The sequence below is a fragment of the Fulvia fulva genome, chromosome 5 (genome assembly GCF_020509005.1).
Source record: "Fulvia fulva chromosome 5, complete sequence".
NCBI classification, from domain to species: domain Eukaryota; kingdom Fungi; phylum Ascomycota; class Dothideomycetes; order Mycosphaerellales; family Mycosphaerellaceae; genus Fulvia; species Fulvia fulva.
In genome coordinates, this window is record NC_063016.1 from 64,735 (window position 1) to 82,285 (window position 17,551).

General features: G+C 53.7%; 5 protein-coding genes across 5 annotated transcripts; 1 reads left to right on the plus strand and 4 right to left on the minus strand.

Annotated features, from left to right (window-relative positions):
* Nucleotides 1-150: 150 nt before the first annotated feature.
* On the minus strand, nucleotides 151-1,065 carry CLAFUR5_05389 (uncharacterized protein; the record flags this gene model as incomplete). Its single annotated transcript, XM_047904537.1, has 4 exons — nucleotides 151-279; nucleotides 349-645; nucleotides 707-864; nucleotides 963-1,065. The coding sequence occupies 4 exons, from the start codon at nucleotides 1,063-1,065 to the stop codon at nucleotides 151-153; spliced, it is 687 nt and encodes a 228-aa protein (XP_047762287.1).
* Nucleotides 1,066-2,083: 1,018 nt separating this feature from the next.
* On the minus strand, nucleotides 2,084-2,729 carry CLAFUR5_05390 (DNA replication complex GINS protein PSF3; the record flags this gene model as incomplete). Its single annotated transcript, XM_047904538.1, has 3 exons — nucleotides 2,084-2,151; nucleotides 2,202-2,307; nucleotides 2,367-2,729. The coding sequence occupies 3 exons, from the start codon at nucleotides 2,727-2,729 to the stop codon at nucleotides 2,084-2,086; spliced, it is 537 nt and encodes a 178-aa protein (XP_047761908.1).
* Nucleotides 2,730-3,314: 585 nt separating this feature from the next.
* On the plus strand, nucleotides 3,315-9,389 carry CLAFUR5_05391 (Proteasome activator complex subunit 4; the record flags this gene model as incomplete). The annotated part of the gene is made up of 2 exons (XM_047904539.1): nucleotides 3,315-9,266; nucleotides 9,327-9,389. The coding sequence occupies 2 exons, from the start codon at nucleotides 3,315-3,317 to the stop codon at nucleotides 9,387-9,389; spliced, it is 6,015 nt and encodes a 2,004-aa protein (XP_047761907.1).
* A 2,242-nt stretch (nucleotides 9,390-11,631) lies between these two features.
* Nucleotides 11,632-11,883, minus strand: CLAFUR5_05392 (uncharacterized protein; the record flags this gene model as incomplete). The annotated part of the gene is made up of 1 exon (XM_047904540.1): nucleotides 11,632-11,883. The coding sequence occupies one exon, from the start codon at nucleotides 11,881-11,883 to the stop codon at nucleotides 11,632-11,634; it is 252 nt and encodes an 83-aa protein (XP_047761909.1).
* A 2,165-nt stretch (nucleotides 11,884-14,048) lies between these two features.
* CLAFUR5_05393 (putative lipase) lies at nucleotides 14,049-16,169 on the minus strand (the record flags this gene model as incomplete). Its single annotated transcript, XM_047904541.1, has 1 exon — nucleotides 14,049-16,169. One exon carries the CDS (start codon nucleotides 16,167-16,169, stop codon nucleotides 14,049-14,051), a length of 2,121 nt encoding a protein of 706 aa, XP_047762500.1.
* Between the last annotated feature and the right edge of the window lie 1,382 nt (nucleotides 16,170-17,551).

Genomic DNA, 17,551 nt, shown 5'->3' on the forward strand with positions numbered 1-17,551 from the left:
GGGATGTGTTGGATCCTCATAATCTCGGAGCGTGTCAAAGAGTTTTCTCCATGATACCCAACACGTCGCTGTCGTGAGAAAAAGTATGCTTGGCGTTGAAGATGATGAGAATCTGACATAATCATTGCAGGTGTCACACCGATGGACAGCTCAAGAAGTTCCCCTCAAGTTTCCAACCCCAAACGTCGTCCCCAAGCTCTGCGTAGGCGCATCATTAGGATACCGCAAATGCCGCCTATCAATACCCCGTCCATTTGTCGTATCACAAACCCCATCACCCTGCACATCATCAAATCAGCACTCGTTCCCTTTCCCTTCCCGCCACACCCACCTCAAGACACCACTTACAAAGATACACACATCCAACGTCTTACTAATCCACGTGCTCGGAATCCCAGCTGAGCAACGGGCACGGAGACCGTTGACGTTGCGGGTAGTGGTGCCGCCGTTGTTATCGACGTTGCAGGTGAGACCGGCCTTGTGGTCCGGATCACCGATGAGGAAGACGCCCTTGACGGCATTGAAGTTCGCGCCAGTCAGCATAGGGACAGCGTCGACGGTAGCGGCCGCGCCTTGGGAGTAGCCTTGGAGGAGGAAGCATTCGTTTGGGTTGGTTTGGAGGGTTGATTGGACTTTGTTGACGATCTATCAACATGAATGTTAGTGGAGATCAAACGTTAGGAAGAGGACCGGGGGGAATGCTTGCGTCTCGGGTCCCAGAGGCAGAGTTCTGGCTGAAGGCTGCCGGGTAGACGGTGTTGTAGATTTTGCCGCCGGAGACTTGGGATTGGATGTTGCGGTTCATGGTGGTGAAGCCGGCGGAGGGGCCTTGACGCTCGCCGGTGCCGCGGGTGTTGATGATGGCTGGATGAGGGTTGTTAGTACTGTTGTTTGCTCGAGCGACGTCCTTCCATCTATCGTACTGTAGCTGGAGCAGGCCGCCTATCGCTCTACTGGGTTACCAGATACGGCGACGGCAAGCGCCAGAACGGCGGCTGCTGGAGTAAAATGCATCGCGGCTGGTGTTTTTAACGAGAATGTGATGGTTTTAAAGGGGATTGCCATTGTTCTGCGCAGGCACTGGGTAGATATATGTCTTGAAGAGGTGCGCTCGACCCATGGTTTCAATATACAGCCTGAATCCGCCATCGCTAAGAGACTTCCCATTCTGAGAGCTTGTGACTCATCGAAGAAGCAGCCAAAATGATTGATGCATATCTGCTAGCGCGAGCACGCCGCTGCCTCGACTCCTGCTGCTGTCGTCCAGAGGCGGCGAGAGTGGACGACAGGCACGAGCCGGCAGATCTCGTGGTTGTGTCGTGTGTTGCTGATTGGCGCCGTGGACCAGTATTGCGCTCATAGCCAGCAGCTGCAATCTATGAGACTTGTCTTAGCCTGGATCCATCCTTCCATGACAGGACCTTGGCGCACGGGGTATCCACGGAGCGCAACCAGGATGCGGTGAAGATCTTCTACACCTCATGTGCCAAGTGTTCAAGTGATGAGGGCTGCAAAATAATCGTGCTTTCAGCCTGCCTAAATGTATAGCCAAACTCTGCAGGGCTGAACTAAGTCGGTTGAGTAGCTCGATGCGGAGCGGAATGCGACATGTTCAGCATGAACGGCATTCCTGCCGGCGACCTTTCCGGGAGAATGGGTTGTTTGATCGACATTGATGGCTTCTCTGCATGGAAGCGACTTTCATGTCGTTGTGTGAGCAAAATGGCGCATTGTGGCAGGTGGGGCTAAACTCTTTGTGGCAGATGCAGTCCTCTGGTACAAGCAGTTCGGCAGTTGAAGTGGTATATTGCCGAGAAGACGGGAACTGCTCCCGTAGACCTGTCTATCGATATGACTACAACGAAAGCGGCCAGATACAGGATGTGGTTCTCGTGGAGTGCGTGGTATTGGACCTTGCTTGCATCCGCGGAAGGCAGATCTGTGCCCTTTGTTTCGTGATCGTGCTGCGGAATTGCTGGGAGAGGAGGTCCGTTCAAGTTTTCCATGCAGGAAGGTATTTGATGGTAGCGACTTCGGTGATGCGTTGAGTCGCTGGTCCTCGGGCGTCTTAGGCTTGCAACGCTCAAGGACGACTGGAGGTGACGGACCACTTCTTGACAGCAGCGTTGCCTTCGTGAGCAGCACGAAATACTGGTTGATGGGTCAGCAAAGAGCACGGTAGTCTTCGAGACCACACTCACGTTCGCGCTCGCTGCGTTCAAGGCCTCTCATGAACTCATCGCCCTCTCCCATCGAGCGGGTGTTCTGTGCCTTGTCTGCGATCTCCAGTGCACGTTCTCTGAAGGTCTGGAAATTTCACGGTCAGGATGGTAAACATCTCGGCTAATTCTGACTGCCATACACACCTTACTCAAAACATCTGCCAGCTCCTCATCGTCGAACAGATTCAGAATCCTCTCACCCATACCATAGAACCACTGAGCCTGGGCACGAATGTCGACAGACTTTGGTCCAGCCGCCAAGGCAGCCATGACCTTGGGACCAAGAGCCGATGGCACATCCATCGATGCCAACGAAGATGAAGGTCCCGCAGGTTTGGACATGGCGAGCATTTCCGCCAGCCATAGTGGAAGATCCAATTTGGTGCCGACCTCGACCGTGGAGCCGGCGTTCAGCGCACTGAGCTCGGGTACAGTGAGCTCGAATGTGCAGGGAGCCTTTTGAGCTTCGGTGAGGATGGCGTCGGGGTCGTAGTATTTCGAGGCCATGGCGGTGGGACGCGTCTGTTACGCGGTACTGCTGCATGAGAAGAGAAGATGCTCTGTGGGAACCAACGTCTCCGTGGTATTCACGTTGGACCGATATAGTCAACACTTGCTGATGTTTCTCGCTTGATCAACACGAGTGGAGGAAACAGTTTAGTCAGCAGTGTTTCTGCAGCACGGCGTCCTTCCCGAGACCGAAGCCAAAGCGCGGGTGCATCTGCAGACCGCATCACCACTCCCGGAAGCTGCTGAGCTCTGCACCACGTGTGCACGTGCTCTGTGCTACACACATCTCGCCTCCAGTCTGGAACAGCACGCCGCATCTCTGCACCTCAACCATCCACCACCCGGCTGGAGCTACACTGGCCGCACGTCCATTATCGCTGTACCGCCATCCCGCGCCGCCCCTCATTCCTCGCCGACCTCGACAGAAACATCCATCGGCTGTCGTGTGATCACCAACCGAAGTCGTGAAGCTTACTCGACAAGCTATCACTACCGATACCATACCGACCATCATACAGCACCTGATCAGCGCAGAGCGTCTCCAATGAGCGCTCGAGCCGCACGCTCAAACACACGCTCATAATGGCCGACGATGGCCCCGTCCACGATCGCGTGGCAGATCTGCTGGGCCAGGCAAATGGACATGCAGACGCTGGCAACGATGCCTCGCGAGCAACATCGCCTGGCGCGCCTGGTTATCGCAGTGCGGATACCACCGGTGATGGCGACGCCGAGCTCGAGCGCCTAGGACGCAGCAGACCGAGGACCTTCCCGTACACCAAATACCTACCCTACGACACCGAGACACGCGATAAGAGAGAGCAAGATCTGGATGAGATGATCAAGCATCTGTATGTGTCAGTCGCCTCGGGAGACTTCTCGCCCGGCGCCGTGCATTGGACAAAGGAGATACGCGGATGGATGGGCCTCAAGTTCGACTTGACCAAGCAGCAGCGCATCGCCTTGGTGAAGCTCTACTACGAGCTCTCTCTGGCGCCTGGCCTCGAGTATGCGGTGAGCGAGAGATTTTCCAGCATGTTCATGGTCCTCACCAAGCGCAAGCACTATCTGCGCCCTGGCAAGGACCTCACACTGGACTGGCGGCCGCTGTTCAAAGAGCTGAAAGTCTTCATCCTGCCTTCGGAAACCAGCACGCAGAACACATACAGCAGCAAGAGGAACTACCGAACTTTGACCAAGACATGCACGTTCGCGCAGCTGTTCTTCGATCCCCGGGACATCCCTGCGATATTGGAAGAGTTCCTGCCATACTACAGCATGTCTTTCTCGGAGCATGCCTTCGTTGTGCTTGGTCTGTTCAACTTGATGCTGCCAACCGCAGCACCTCCGCCAGACGAACCAAACCTCCAGCCGCAGTACTATCTGCCTACTCTGTTCCATCTTTGGTCTACTGTGAACAGATCAATGATGGCAGACATGAAACTCTTGGACATTTTCTCCAGACAGGCACGGGATTGTCTCGGCGCTGAACAAGTTCCATTCGGTCCAAACGGTATCTTCACCGAAGAGCAGTCGTCACTCATCTTCACAGCCGTGCTGCGCTTACTCGAGATTCCCGTCGGCCAAGCGACAACACCTTACAGTCCTTCGGTTGATGTTGGCGCAGGTGCTGCTGTCTTCCTGGATAGAGATCCTCGGAAGCATCCGGTCGCACACAGCATCGCGAGGTGGATTGTCATGTCCATGTCACCCCAATGTCTGGACGCGAGCAATGAACAGTCTGTGCTGCATCGTCTTGAGGGACTGATTCAGGGCATCGAGACCTTCTTTCACCCTTCGAATTCAGGAGGCTGGACTAAGACTCTGTCTCAACTAGTGTATTACCTGGCAGACTTCTTCGTCATGCGCTGGAACCGTGAGCAGAGCGGTGAGTACGACATTCCCGAGGACCGAAAGCTCAACGACACCGTGAAGCATCGATTTGTGCTCTGCCTCCGCGAAGTCACATTCATGGGAATCTACGCCAAGAGTGGAACAGCTATGAACTTCAGCCTGAGCACGCTACAGAGCTTGGCTGCACTCGAACCGAATCTCATTCTACCGGGTGCGTTACAGCGCATCTACCCAGCCATGCAAGGCCTTGTTGAGGTGCACCGAACGATATCGTCGATCCGTGCGTTACAGATGCTGAGCAGAATCATCGCAAGAACGAAGGGTTTCAGGTGTCATCTCACCACTTTGCTTGGTCTGGCACTGCCGGGCATCGATGCCAACGATCTTGACAAAACTATGCATTCTTTGGCTTTCGTCCAGTCAGTGTGCTACAACATCCCGCTTCATGACTTGACGGTGCAACCACGACGAGAGAAGAGCGAGCTCAACGGCGACTACGAAATGGTCGACGCGTCTTCGCCGCCCTCGGGCAGTACTGGTACTGGCATCGCAGTCGAGTGGGTCACCGCACAAGTCAACCGCTTCGAGCAAGGGGGACCCGGGATTGAGATCGACTATGCAAACGAACTATCTGATGAAGACGAAGAGATGATCCTCAAGTCTTCTACAGCAGGCTTCCAGGAGTTTCTCATAAGCTTCATCGGTAAAGTGTTTACACTACTGCAGAATCTGCCAGATGCAGCTCGCGTCAAGAGCGGCAGTCCAGAGGAGAACGTCGTCAACACCCTGCCTGCTACCTTCAGCCCACTGCTCGCGAGTCTGAGTCCACAGCTTTATGATGTTGCACTCGAGCACATTGCGCGATTCGTCTCGAACCATGTCGTGCATCAAGCGAGGGATGCGATGGCCTTCATCTGCAACGCTTTGGTCAAGATCTCGCCGAAGAAGGCACTTCACAGACTGTTGCCGGACCTGATTTCATCCATTCGAACTGAGATCAGCGAGAACGGTGCAGGCTCCACACGAACGACGGGTAGCGAGATCCTGCCAAGAGATCGAGCTCTCGTGTGGCATGTGTCGTTGCTCAGCATGTGCGTGGTGCATGTTGGTCGAGATGTCCTCGACTTCAAGGATGATCTATTCAACATTGCGGTGTTCATGCAAGATACCTGCAAGGGTATCCCACTCGTACACGTCTCCAACTTCGTGCACCATCTGCTGCTCAACCTTACAGTGACCTACACCATGGACTTTGATCTTTTCAACCAAGAAGACATCGACAAGGGTCTCACAAGCCAGAGCTGGGGCTATAACGTGGACCCAACCAGTCTGGACATCAAATGGCACGTTCCAGAGCAGAGCGAACTCGACTTTGCCGTCAAGATCTTCGAAGCTCAAGGTGGTCGCGCGCTGGACGCTCTGGAGAAGCTCACTGCCGACACTGCGTCCACGAAGCGCGATGGTGTTGGCAAAGACTGGTCCGATGAGGTCTCCCGAAACCTGGTCTTGCTTCGTTTGACCATTTCCGGCATGTCACGCCTGTTCCGATCCGACGATGGCTCTGTCACTCCCTTCACCTTTGCCGATCTGACGCCAAATTCATCGGACGATAACATCGCCATGACTGCCAGCGAGATCGACTCGGACGCAAACGACAGTGCCGTTGATCTTGATGGTCCTGACGACGAGAAGATTCGACGTACTTTCCAGTATCCCACAGGGTATCCACTGGAGGTGGGCAGTGCATCTTACGAGTCTGTCCATCGCATGCGTGTCCGCGCTGGTGAGACACTGCACAGAGTCCACGAGTTCTTGATCAAGAACCAGCCGGATGATGTCCCATGCTTCAACTCATTATACAGCGCTTACAAGTCCTGGTTCGTGGATATCGGCATAGAGCGCTCTGCCCACGTGCTCGACAGACTCACCAGGTTACTGGCTGCAGACATCCATCCCTTCAAGACTTCCGGCACGAGAAAGGAGTATCCCAGGCCATTACTGGTACGCCGAGCGAACCTCTACCACTTCCAACGACTGCGGTTCAACGAGCATCCACGGGCTGCTTCAGACCTGGACAAGACACTTCTTCTTGACTTGGCGCACTCCAGCACATCGGTGTACACCGACATCCGTCGTACTGCGCAATCAGCCGGCGAGCAGGCTGTAAAGAGCATCACAGGAGCCAAAGCTCTTATCGTGCCTCCTCTCCTGGATGCACTCGAAGACGCCTTGAAGAAGGGTGATCATCCGAGAATTAAGGGTGCGGTCTTCTCCTTACTCTTCGGAAGCCTGGCAAAGCTGATCGGGCGAAATTGGAAGTTCGCTCCACGAATGATCAGATTGTTCATCAAAGTCTCGGAAGCAGATCGTCCAAGCATCCAGAAGTTGGTTGGGCACTCCAGTCTCACAATACAGGACATGACCAAAGCCCTGGACAGAATGGTGATCCTCGACGAGGACACTTTGGCTGCAATATGGCCAAAGGACGCCTCGCCACCCGGCAGAACCATTGCTTCGACCGTTGAAAACACACGAGGCCTCGTCGAGTCGAAGCGGACCAAGCTGAAGAAGCGACGAGTCGTTGTGGAGAAGAGCAAGTCTGAGTTGGCTGCCGAGTTGATCGTATCGGTCAAGAACAGCCACTGGAAGAAAGCCAGTCGCACCGCTGTCATGGCCATTGGACTCGACTACCGCTTCGAGACCATTGCTTCGGAAGGTATGCTCGAGCTCATCCTGAAGGGTGTTGTTGACCCGCATCCGAACCTCCGCATTCTGTACGCCACATCACTTAACGCCATCTTCAGTCTGACGCAGACTCGCGCACTCGTTGGGCACAAATACGAAAACTATCTCCTCGATGCGCAGAAGGATCCAGACGAGGTGTCCATCCCGACTGAACGCGACGACCCGACTTGGACTCAACGCTACCTCGAATCTTTTGCCAAACCAGAAGCTGATGCGTACATCGATAGCGACTACCCTGGTTGGCTCGTGTGGCAGAAGACAATGCGAGGCTTCCGCGTTGGGCCTAGTCAGCTTGAGTACGATGAGCTTGAGACGAAAGTACGTAGCAAGATGGGCTCGTACATCGACCGTACCTGGGTGTCGACACTCTTTGGCTACATGAAGCAAGAGCCACGTGACGGCCAGGACCGCTTTCGCATGTCCAGCTCCATGATCGTCGCATACGCCATGGACCTCTTGTCTGATGGTCACACGAAGGTGGACTTTGAAGACCTCAAGGACTTGACACTAGCAGTCTATGGCGACGGATCTGACAAGCATCAACATCGTGCTCTGTCTGAGATTATGGGCGCCATGCTCAGCAGCTCAGAAGACTTTGAGCCTGTGCTGAGAACCGAGATCTGGGAGTTTGCCTTCCCGATCGTGCGTCGTATCTTCAGCGATGGCTTGACACCCGAGAACAGCTCATACTGGCAGACCTTCGTGACCCTTATTGTGGGCGGCAAGGATCCGCGTCGCGCTTGGCCGCTTGTCGATTGGCTCGCTAGCTTCCGACTGGATATGGACAGCAGCGCGGCCTTCAAGGAGAGCTCGAAGGTGCAGCTACTGCAGCTCGTGATTGGCGCGACTGGATGGCACTTCCAGCTACATCAACCTATCGCCGATGACTTCTTGGAGCATCTTGACCATCCATACAAGAGTGTGAGGGAGATCGTAGGCAGTACGCTGTCCACCATCTTCCGTTCGAGATACCACGAGTCGTACAAAGACGTACCCTCTCTGCTGGAAGCGCAGAAGGCTGCTTCATCTGTCGGCACCAGGCCATATCAGCCTACCGAGGAGTTCTCTGGCATTGTGAAGAACACCTTCGAGCGTCTTGCTCAGTGGAGAAGGGAACGCCCGATCGGTACACAACAGCCGACTCCCTACACACAAGCGAGCAAGACCGTGCTGCTCTGGCTAGATGGATCGCTGGCACAGCATGACTGCACCTCCCTTGTTCCATTCTTCCCTGAGATCATGGAGGAGCTGTTACACATGATGGACATCAAGGAAGACCCAGAACTACAATCCCTCGCGTACCACGTCTTCCGTCACCAGCCAAACATTGCTCACCGGCCAGGTGAAGACGAAGCTTTCGTTGCTTCTCTCGTGAAGATTGGCAGAGAGTCGACGTCATGGCACCAACGTCTGAGAGTGCTCATCAACATCCAAGTCATCTACTTCCGCCAACTCTTCCTCATGCCCCGCAAGCAAGCAGAAGACCTCTTCCTCTGCGTCCGAGAAATGCTGCACGACACGCAACTCGAAGTGCGACTCGGTGCACAGGCCACTCTCGGCGGCATGGTCCGATGCTCACCGATCGATTTCCGTGAGAAGAAGGTCGCAGATTTGAAGAAGCACTTTGCCAATCTGCTGCTCAAGAATCCTCTCCCGAAGAGACCCAGAGGCGGCGCTCTCAACAAGGAAGGAACGAGCACACCTACACCCGAGCAGAACAAGCTCGTCCTGACACGACATGCTGCTGTGCTGGGTCTCGGCGCACTCGTACAGGCGTTCCCGTACACCTCGCCGCCGCCGCAGTGGTTGCCAGAGGTGCTTGCCACGCTTGCTGGCAAGGCCGCTAGTGATCCAGGTATGGTGGGGAAGAGTGTGAAGACGGTGCTCAGTGATTTCAAGAAGACGAGGCAGGATACTTGGCATGTTGATGTGAAGGTAAGTCATGTCCATTTTCACACTCATGCTTGTAGGACGGTTCACTAACACATCTCCCAGGTCTTCGAACCCGAACAGCTGGAAGATCTGGAGGGTGTGCTGTGGAAGAGCTACTTCGCTTAGGGCTGGTGGTCCTCACCTCGCCGAGCTTCGTTCTTCGTGCTACCTACTTACACAGCGCTGGTTGGCGCGAGGAGCTGCGAGCCGAGATATTATGACTTGCATGGGTTATGAGAACGCGATCTTTTAGGTGTGGTGCGTTTTGAGCGGCATTTGCTGGTGTTCTCGCGCGGAGATAGATGGGATACATGGTGGCGTCCTAGGCATGATGTCGCTGGGCTGTATGGAGTATGTTCTTGTGATGGTCTGCCACTCCTCTCATGCGTGGTCAATGAAGCATCATTGTGACGTTCCGGCTCAGCCCGAAGGAGGCGTCAATGCGCGTCAATCTCGTGTCTCTGTGTGCTTATCTCGTCCAACATCACCCTCTACCCAGAAGGAGTTTTCTGACACCACGGCTTCAGCACGCATTCCAGGAGACTCAATAGACTCATCACGAAGCCTCGTCCCAGTTATCAATCGTGTCACCAGCGAGATGATGTCTCAGCACCAGAAAGTTACGACCAAATCCCTAGAACCCAAAGACAGCCATTGCCATATCCTTGACCTGCCGATGGAGCTTCTCCAACACATCGCCAATCATGCATGGGAAGAGAACCTGCTCGCGATGCGAAGCGCTTGTCGAACTCTCGAGCGTGCGTGCGTGCGTGGACCAATTCGTCGATATTCATGTCCCCGCCACGAGATGGCATGTCATGGACGCCAGGGACCTGAGGGCGGCGAAGTGGCTAACCACGTCACGTTGTTGGACTGGCAAAGTACGCGATTGCTCTCTGTCGGTAAGGCCTGACTATGGCATCAATCGCTTCCACGTCGTGCCACCGCAGGATGTCGACCTTTGTTTGGCACAAGAATCTGCCGAGATCACTGCCGCGCGGGAGGCTATGCAACGATCTCACCTCGAAGAGATCGACCAGGCAGTTTTGTTGGTCTCGATGCTGCGTGACCTGGCTGGCTTGCAACAGGTAGCGCTTGAGCTGAATCTCAATCCGGCCTCGACTTCGGTCGACGACATGGACCCCATCCCATTCACACCTGCCCTCGCGCAAGAAGTGTTACGTGCAGCGGTTTGTGCCGACAGCCGGCCTGCTACTATCATATCTCGATGACGGATTGGTACACGATCAACATCGTCGACATCGGGATACCAGGACTCCTTGACCTGTCTACGATCGCTCGAGATGTCATACATTTCGTGCTGACGCTGGATTTGTCAGACTTGAGTCCCACAGACGATTCGCCGCCAGCTACTTACGCTGAGGCAAAACAGAATCGCCAGGCAATGGAGATCATGCTTACCGCAGCAAATACATTGCGACGCCTAGAGATGAACTCCTCCCGGCCGCTCGACGAGCTGCTCTCGCCAGACTGCAGAGCGATGGTCTCTGGGCTGCTGCTGGCCAACACACTCTCTTCGCTGACCACGCTAGAGCTATTCGGTGTATGCTTCGACATAGCGGACATTCTAGAGGCGCGCGCTTGATCGGTGCCGTTTTACTGTGCAAACGATCGAGATTACCGATTGTCTTATACTCGGTGGTCCGGACTGTTGGCAGAGAGTCTTCACGCACTTGCAAAAGGCGCCTGAGCTTGGCAGCCTTCATTTGGATCAGCTGTTTGGTTGGTATGGAGATCGCTGCGAGGTGGCCGTGATACCAAGCAGAGATGACGCCAAAGATGACTCTGGAGATGACTCCAAAGATGACCAGCCAAAGTTGATGTCATCACGCCAGATGAAATTGCAAGACAAGGCAGATGTCATGGCAGAGCTTTCGTTTCTGGCGCGCACGGCTTTATCTTGTGAAGTGGATGATTAGATTCGCAAGCGTATACTCATGGGGTGAACATCCTATAAGACATCCTTCGCAGCTCCCATTGTCAGTCGAGAGTCAAGGACACCATCCTTGCAAGATGAGCTCAGTTGTCTAACGACTTTTGGGGTTAAAAGCAAGATCATCCCGTTACACATATCCCAGGTAGGCTCCGAGGACATTGCGTCGCTAATGGCTGTCGCATATGCTTATGCTCATGTCAGCAATAGGAATCTCAGGAAAACATTTGACACAACATCAACACAACGAACATATCTAAGCACACTACATACTCTCCTCCTCCCTCAGCAACCACTACATCAGCATATCCAGCACTCGTGAAAGAAATCACACATTATCCTCCCTCTACCTACAGTTGCACAGCTCTTCCGGCCTCCACCTTGCGATATATCCAGTCAGTCCTCGCAACATGGCTAGAAAAAGGGGACCAGCAGCGTCGACGCACAAGCAGCTTGGCACGCTCCGTACGCAGAGTTGCATGCCAGGACCGAAGCTGGAGCTGTCGCGCCCAGCGTGGCTCCCCAAGTGAATCCGGCTGCGCCGTAGCAGGCCATTACGACCCCTGCACAACCTGTTTGACAGATGCCGTATGCCGCTGGACCGGCGTTCGCGAGAGGTACCAGGGTGGTGAGTGTGGCGAGGAGGGTGAAGGTTCGGGACGGCATGCTTGCTGGTGGATATGGTGATGTTGTTGAGGGATTGAGGTAATGGCTAGTATCGGTCAGCCCTCGATCGGTCGACGTCTGATCAGTGGGATCTACTTTTGCGATTGGTGTTCGTGGTCGCAGAGATCACGAGAGGCTTGATGTATGTTTCTGGATGTGCGTCTGCGTCGACTCAGGATGGAAGACGAGGCCGCTTATATATCTTGCCATGCCCAGGACCAGGACAGGACCGCGAGTACCATGCCGCCAACACATCTAGGAGCAGACGTTGGCTGACTCTAGTATGAGCTCACGATGGCTGTGAGAAGGCATTGGAAATGCGTACCGTGCTGTGATACCGGACACTTCTGGTGGATCAGTGTGCTTTGAGCTTCGATATGCGTTGCTGACGGGCTTGACAGACGAGTGCCACTGCGATCAGAGATGGCAATCGAGGCAATGGATGTATATCGAGCCAGATACAGGCCTATCAGCCTTGAGCGTTGGCACCTGACTACCTGAGAACAACACACGAGCCGCAGAGGCTGATAGATAAGGCGGCATTGCCATGTCTAGCATCAGGCTCCGCCCCGGATCGCTGCTCCATATCGGGCGTGTGTGAACACACTATCCTTCTACAGCCTCCATGTTGTCGATGGCGAAGTTGTGCTCGATATGGAAGCCATCATGAGCAATAATTTCAACGCCGCTATATGTCCTGACGGAGAATTAGCCTGAAGCTTGATGAGTACGTCGAAGTCTATACGAAGAAGGCAGCAACACTTGGGCATGTTGTGCCAGGTTTGATTAGTGAATCGATACGAAACTGTACCAATGGCCAATACGCTGATTCACAGACACTGGCCGAAAGTGTACCTCGTCTCACTGTCATGCTCATGTCCGGTAGCGAACATGTCGAAAGCCCTTCAATGGGCAAGGTATATAGCCCAGTCCGTGCGAGGACCATTCGACAGTCCTCATTAGCTCAATGGTACGGCGTCGCGTCAAATACGACCCGAATCGGATCTGATCTGCTCGCCCGTCGATGTAGCCTGATACATGCGCGTGTGAAGACGAGGGGATAGACTATTGAGCTAATGGCGAATTGTCTTGCGTTTTGCTGTTCTTCATGTCTACATCACGATCGGATCGCTCCGCCAATCATATGTCAAGAGCTCCATCCAGTTGCACGCTACGTGGAGTTCGACAATTCCAATGTCCCTAGAGCAGCGCTCGCAGCCTCATCGGCCCGGGATCTACAACGTTACATGTTCATCAGACTTCTTCAGGCGTGTCTGTACATACTGGGCTGAGGTGTCTATACATGCCGTCGGGCCCCTGGAATCGCTCCACCCTTTGCCTCTGTGTCTGCATCTGCGCTCGCACACTGCTTGGCGGCTCACATGCTCTTCCCCATCCATAAGTCCAAAGCATATATTCCACGGAAACCCTGATGTCACCCAGGCAATCCTCACTGTATTAGTGTTATGGCTTCTGGTCATCGGAAACTGGCTGAGTCAGGTGTGTCGCATGTTAAGAGCGACGTGGTGCAGGCTGCTACTTCTGCGGGAATGAATCAGTGGCTCAGTGTGGAGTACGTTTCCTTTTTGCTCATCGCTGCACCGTACAATCGACCCACACACAGCAGTCTTCGGTCCTCAATGGTACAATCTGGGCTCTGGATAAAGGGAGTTTGGGGCATAATCAGCATGCATCTTTGCCTCCAAACGTCATGTCTGTCATGTTGTATTATCGCTTGTCTATTACACAGGGTGGATGTCAAGCTCTAGCTGCTCTCCTTTGTGGTTGCAGTCCACACTACAGCAAGGCCCGCAGCGACGACCCAGCAGCCATTCCTAGATCCGGCACCATCGAAGCATCCATGACCCGTTGGTGCTGCTGCGTATCGGAGTACACGAGATATATGCGCAAATCTTACCTCGATCGGGTCGTCAATATCGAGTGTTGCTAGTAGACGGTATCGGAATAGTCCATTGGTCGCCGTCATGGTGTAGGGTGATAACAAGAATTACAGGGTAGCTATCCCACCACCTCTAATAGCCAAGCGCCACTACAATATCGTCAACAAGAGCTGATCTGCTCACTCGCCCCTGTTCAAGACTCAGACGCATACTTCTTCCGCCCCGACCCCCCCTCATCCAGACTCCCCACCAACACAAAGAACCTTACCGCTGCCTCGTCGGCGTAGAACTATCCACAAGATTATCCGAACTCGAACTCGTCGAACTCCACCATCCCTCCGGCCGACTTCTGGGTACCATCGTCTTATCAGTATCAATACTCGTTGCAGCTGCGCCGGACTCTGAAGAAGGCTCGACATCTATACTACTCTTCACTGGTGTCGTAGGCCCACCACTATTACCATCCCCATTACCATTCTGTCGATATCGATTCACCACTTCCTCAGCTCGAATCTCATGAAGCAGGCGTTGCGCCTGGATACTATTGATATGACCCAAGCGATCGATATGGTCCGTTTCGAGCCGTTCCATGTTTTGCGTTGGACGTGGTGGACTCTTGCTCGAGATCGGTGGTTGGGACTGTGGTCTTCGCTGATGTGAGGTGAATGTCGCGTTTGTGGAGCTCGAGCTAGGCCTTACCGAGGTGCTGTCTGGTAATGTGGCACCCGCAGCGGAAGTGTGTGCGAAGGATGACGGGATGAAGGCGACGCTTTCTGAAGTCTGCGGAGGTGTATCGTCGGCGTAGTCGTCTTCGTCGCTTTCGTCCATTTGCTCTTCCGTGATTGTGCGACGTTGGTACTCAAATGCTGGGGTTTGCGGCATTCCACTGGGAGAAAAGACAGCGCGAGCCCTTTCGTCTTCGGAGTAGCCTGGTGGTTGAGAGCCGTTGGGAGTACCCATATTGGTAGTGTCGAAAATGCTAGGTCGTGGCAAGCGCATGTCTTTCCTCCATTCAAGTGACTCGCCTTTGTTGTCCCCTTGAGCGAAGTCGTTCAAAGCCTGCAACACATGTGGGAAGACAAGCTTGTCGACATCGCTCGCCCAGAGCAGATCCAGATGTTCGTACTTTGGTACACACTTTGCAATGGTGTGCTTCGGGAGCTCCTTCAACATGATGTTGATATCGACCAAGCTGTCACTCCCACCATACACCAGCACGATCGGAGTCTTGATGTTCCTGGTCGGGAACTTGGCGACTTTGTAGTACTTGCTTCCTGTACTAAAGCTGGTGGGACTCGTGACTTCATCGTCGAACATCTGGAAGTTGCCATTACGGATGATCTGGAACCAATGGACCACGCTCTTGGTGCTGGTGAACGAGAAGAGATGCGGGTATGCGGCAAGCTTCTGGTGCGGGGCTATGTTGAGCGCTTTCCATCCGAACAAGAACTTGAGACTCTTGTCGATAACCCATTGGAAGATGGCAGGATACAGCAGCGCCTGCCACATGGTTGTGCTACCAAGGATAGCACGTCGGCCGAACAGCAGAAACAAGACTTCGGGGTTCGATTTGACCAGAGAGCTGACGATTCCAGACGCCAATCCTGGAGGCGCCATGGCGGGAGCCAATGCGACGAAGACATCAACCTTTTGGTTCAGTGTCGGGTTGATCGATAGTGTCGCGAAAGCCTGTGCTGTGCCTTGGCTGAAACCAATATATGACAAGCTCGGTTGAGAGGTCGTATCCAAGATGTAGTTGATGCTGTCAGGAATATCATGGAAAGCAAACTGATCCATACTGAAGTTCCAGAAGGGCACTTCCGTCGGACCATAGTGTAGACTCTTCTTGCTGTACTTGTTGCCGCGGTTGTTCCCAAGCCAGACATCATACCCCTGCTCGACAAGCTGGAAAGCCAGACACCTTTCCTTTTCTGTGATGCACACCCACACCTCGCTGTTCATCATCAGACCATGGTGGAGGTAGACGACCTTCTTCTGTACGCTGCCCGGTCCAGAATTGACGCGCTTGTCTTCCTCCCCTCGTCGCCATGCTAGACGATGTATACCCAGGAGGTAGCCATCTTTCGTCTGAACGACGTGCTCTTCGGCGTAGTAGCCAGACAGCTCGCATATCTCGACAAAGTCATGCGCCTGGGCTATGGGACTGGACACGCTCTTCTTTTTGTTTCTTGCTCGTCGCGAGTACGGAGAGGACAAGCTGTTGAATGCATTTCGACTAAGTCTGTACAGGAAGCGGATTATCGGTGTTGGTAAGAGGAGCGTTATCGTTCGAGCGAGAACTTCGAAGCCGAGCAGGACGAAGGAAGCTCCCAATGCAAGGTACTCGTGGATGTGGAGACGGCCGATGAAGGGGATGGGTGCCATTCTGTCGCGCGTTGCGCCTGTGGGGTGTTATAGATGTATCATGAAGTAGACATTAGAGGCATTATGTGTGCAGGAGCAAACAGTTATTAGGGCAGCGGTGTATGATCTACATGTGATGCTCCCTCGTGCAGCGGCTGTCATTGTCATGTGAAGTGGCTCACGCTCGAGTGTGGCTGGAAATACCCCGGTCGTTCGGCAAGCATTACCGGAACTCCGACTGGTCGAGAAAGTCAAGTCGTTCTTGAGATCAGTCAATCGCCTGACATCGCAACGAAAGTGACGAGAATCGCAGGAGGATATAGCCGTGTCGGTCCCCATGCACCCGCGAAGCGGGTGTTGGACAACCCAGTGATATTGGACACCTCAACGATATCAATGAGGTGTATTCAACTATCTATTGGCTATATCGTCCATACAGGCAAGCCATATTGGCATAATCTTCCGTCTCTCCACTGGATAAGCAGGTCTGTTGTATGTCCCCTTGATATAGCTCATAATCTTGCTTATCCGGTGTCTCAATTCACCTGTTCTTGCACGTGCTAGCTGGGCTTCAAGCTGCTTTACTGTGTTCTCTTCACGTTCTTGTATAGCAGCTCTTGCGTTGATAGCCTTCATGACACCTCCACGCTGAAGGTGTTGTCTCGTCTGAGTGTTGCGAGCATTGCGAGCGTTCTGGCGGACCGTGGTGTTGTTCAATTCAGCTACTGCTTCGGCGCCCTCAACGATAGCAATCTGGGCTCTACGGAAGAGTGGCTCCAGTCGCTGCTTAATAGACTCATCTATCAATGGATCAGCTATAAGCGCAGCAGTGTATCGACCGAAGGTCCCCACTGTTGTTGGAAGCTGCTTATCGTTGACAATCGGCTCCGGTGTTGAGACTCGTTTATTCGATCGAAGAGCAGCTAGGTCTTGCCTTGCACGAGCCAATATTGGCTCCGGATTGAAGGGGTAGATACCACACTTCTCGAAGCCGCTTATGATGGTTGTTGGCTTCATTGCTTGCCTTCTGAAGGCCTCGAAGTCATGCAAGAACTAGGTCCAGTATGGTATCGCTTGAGGATCGAATTTGCGCTGATCTGGGCCATCCGGAGTCGCGCGGATACGCCTATTTTGTCACACCTCCTCAAGTAGGTTGCAAGAACAGCTTCTTGATCGTCTGTCAACACCGTGTGCGTACGCGACCGTGTGCTGCGTGAGTTGTGACCGAGAAGTCGTCTTCTGAAGCGTTGGTAATCGACACCCCAGTTGGCGGCTACCTGCTTGACAGGACCTGGATTTGACGCGTCGCAGTACCACTGCACGGCCTCACCGATGAGCTCCTCTTCTTCACGATAGATGGAAGCAACCATATTGATGAGATACCGCGTGTTGAATGGAAGAAA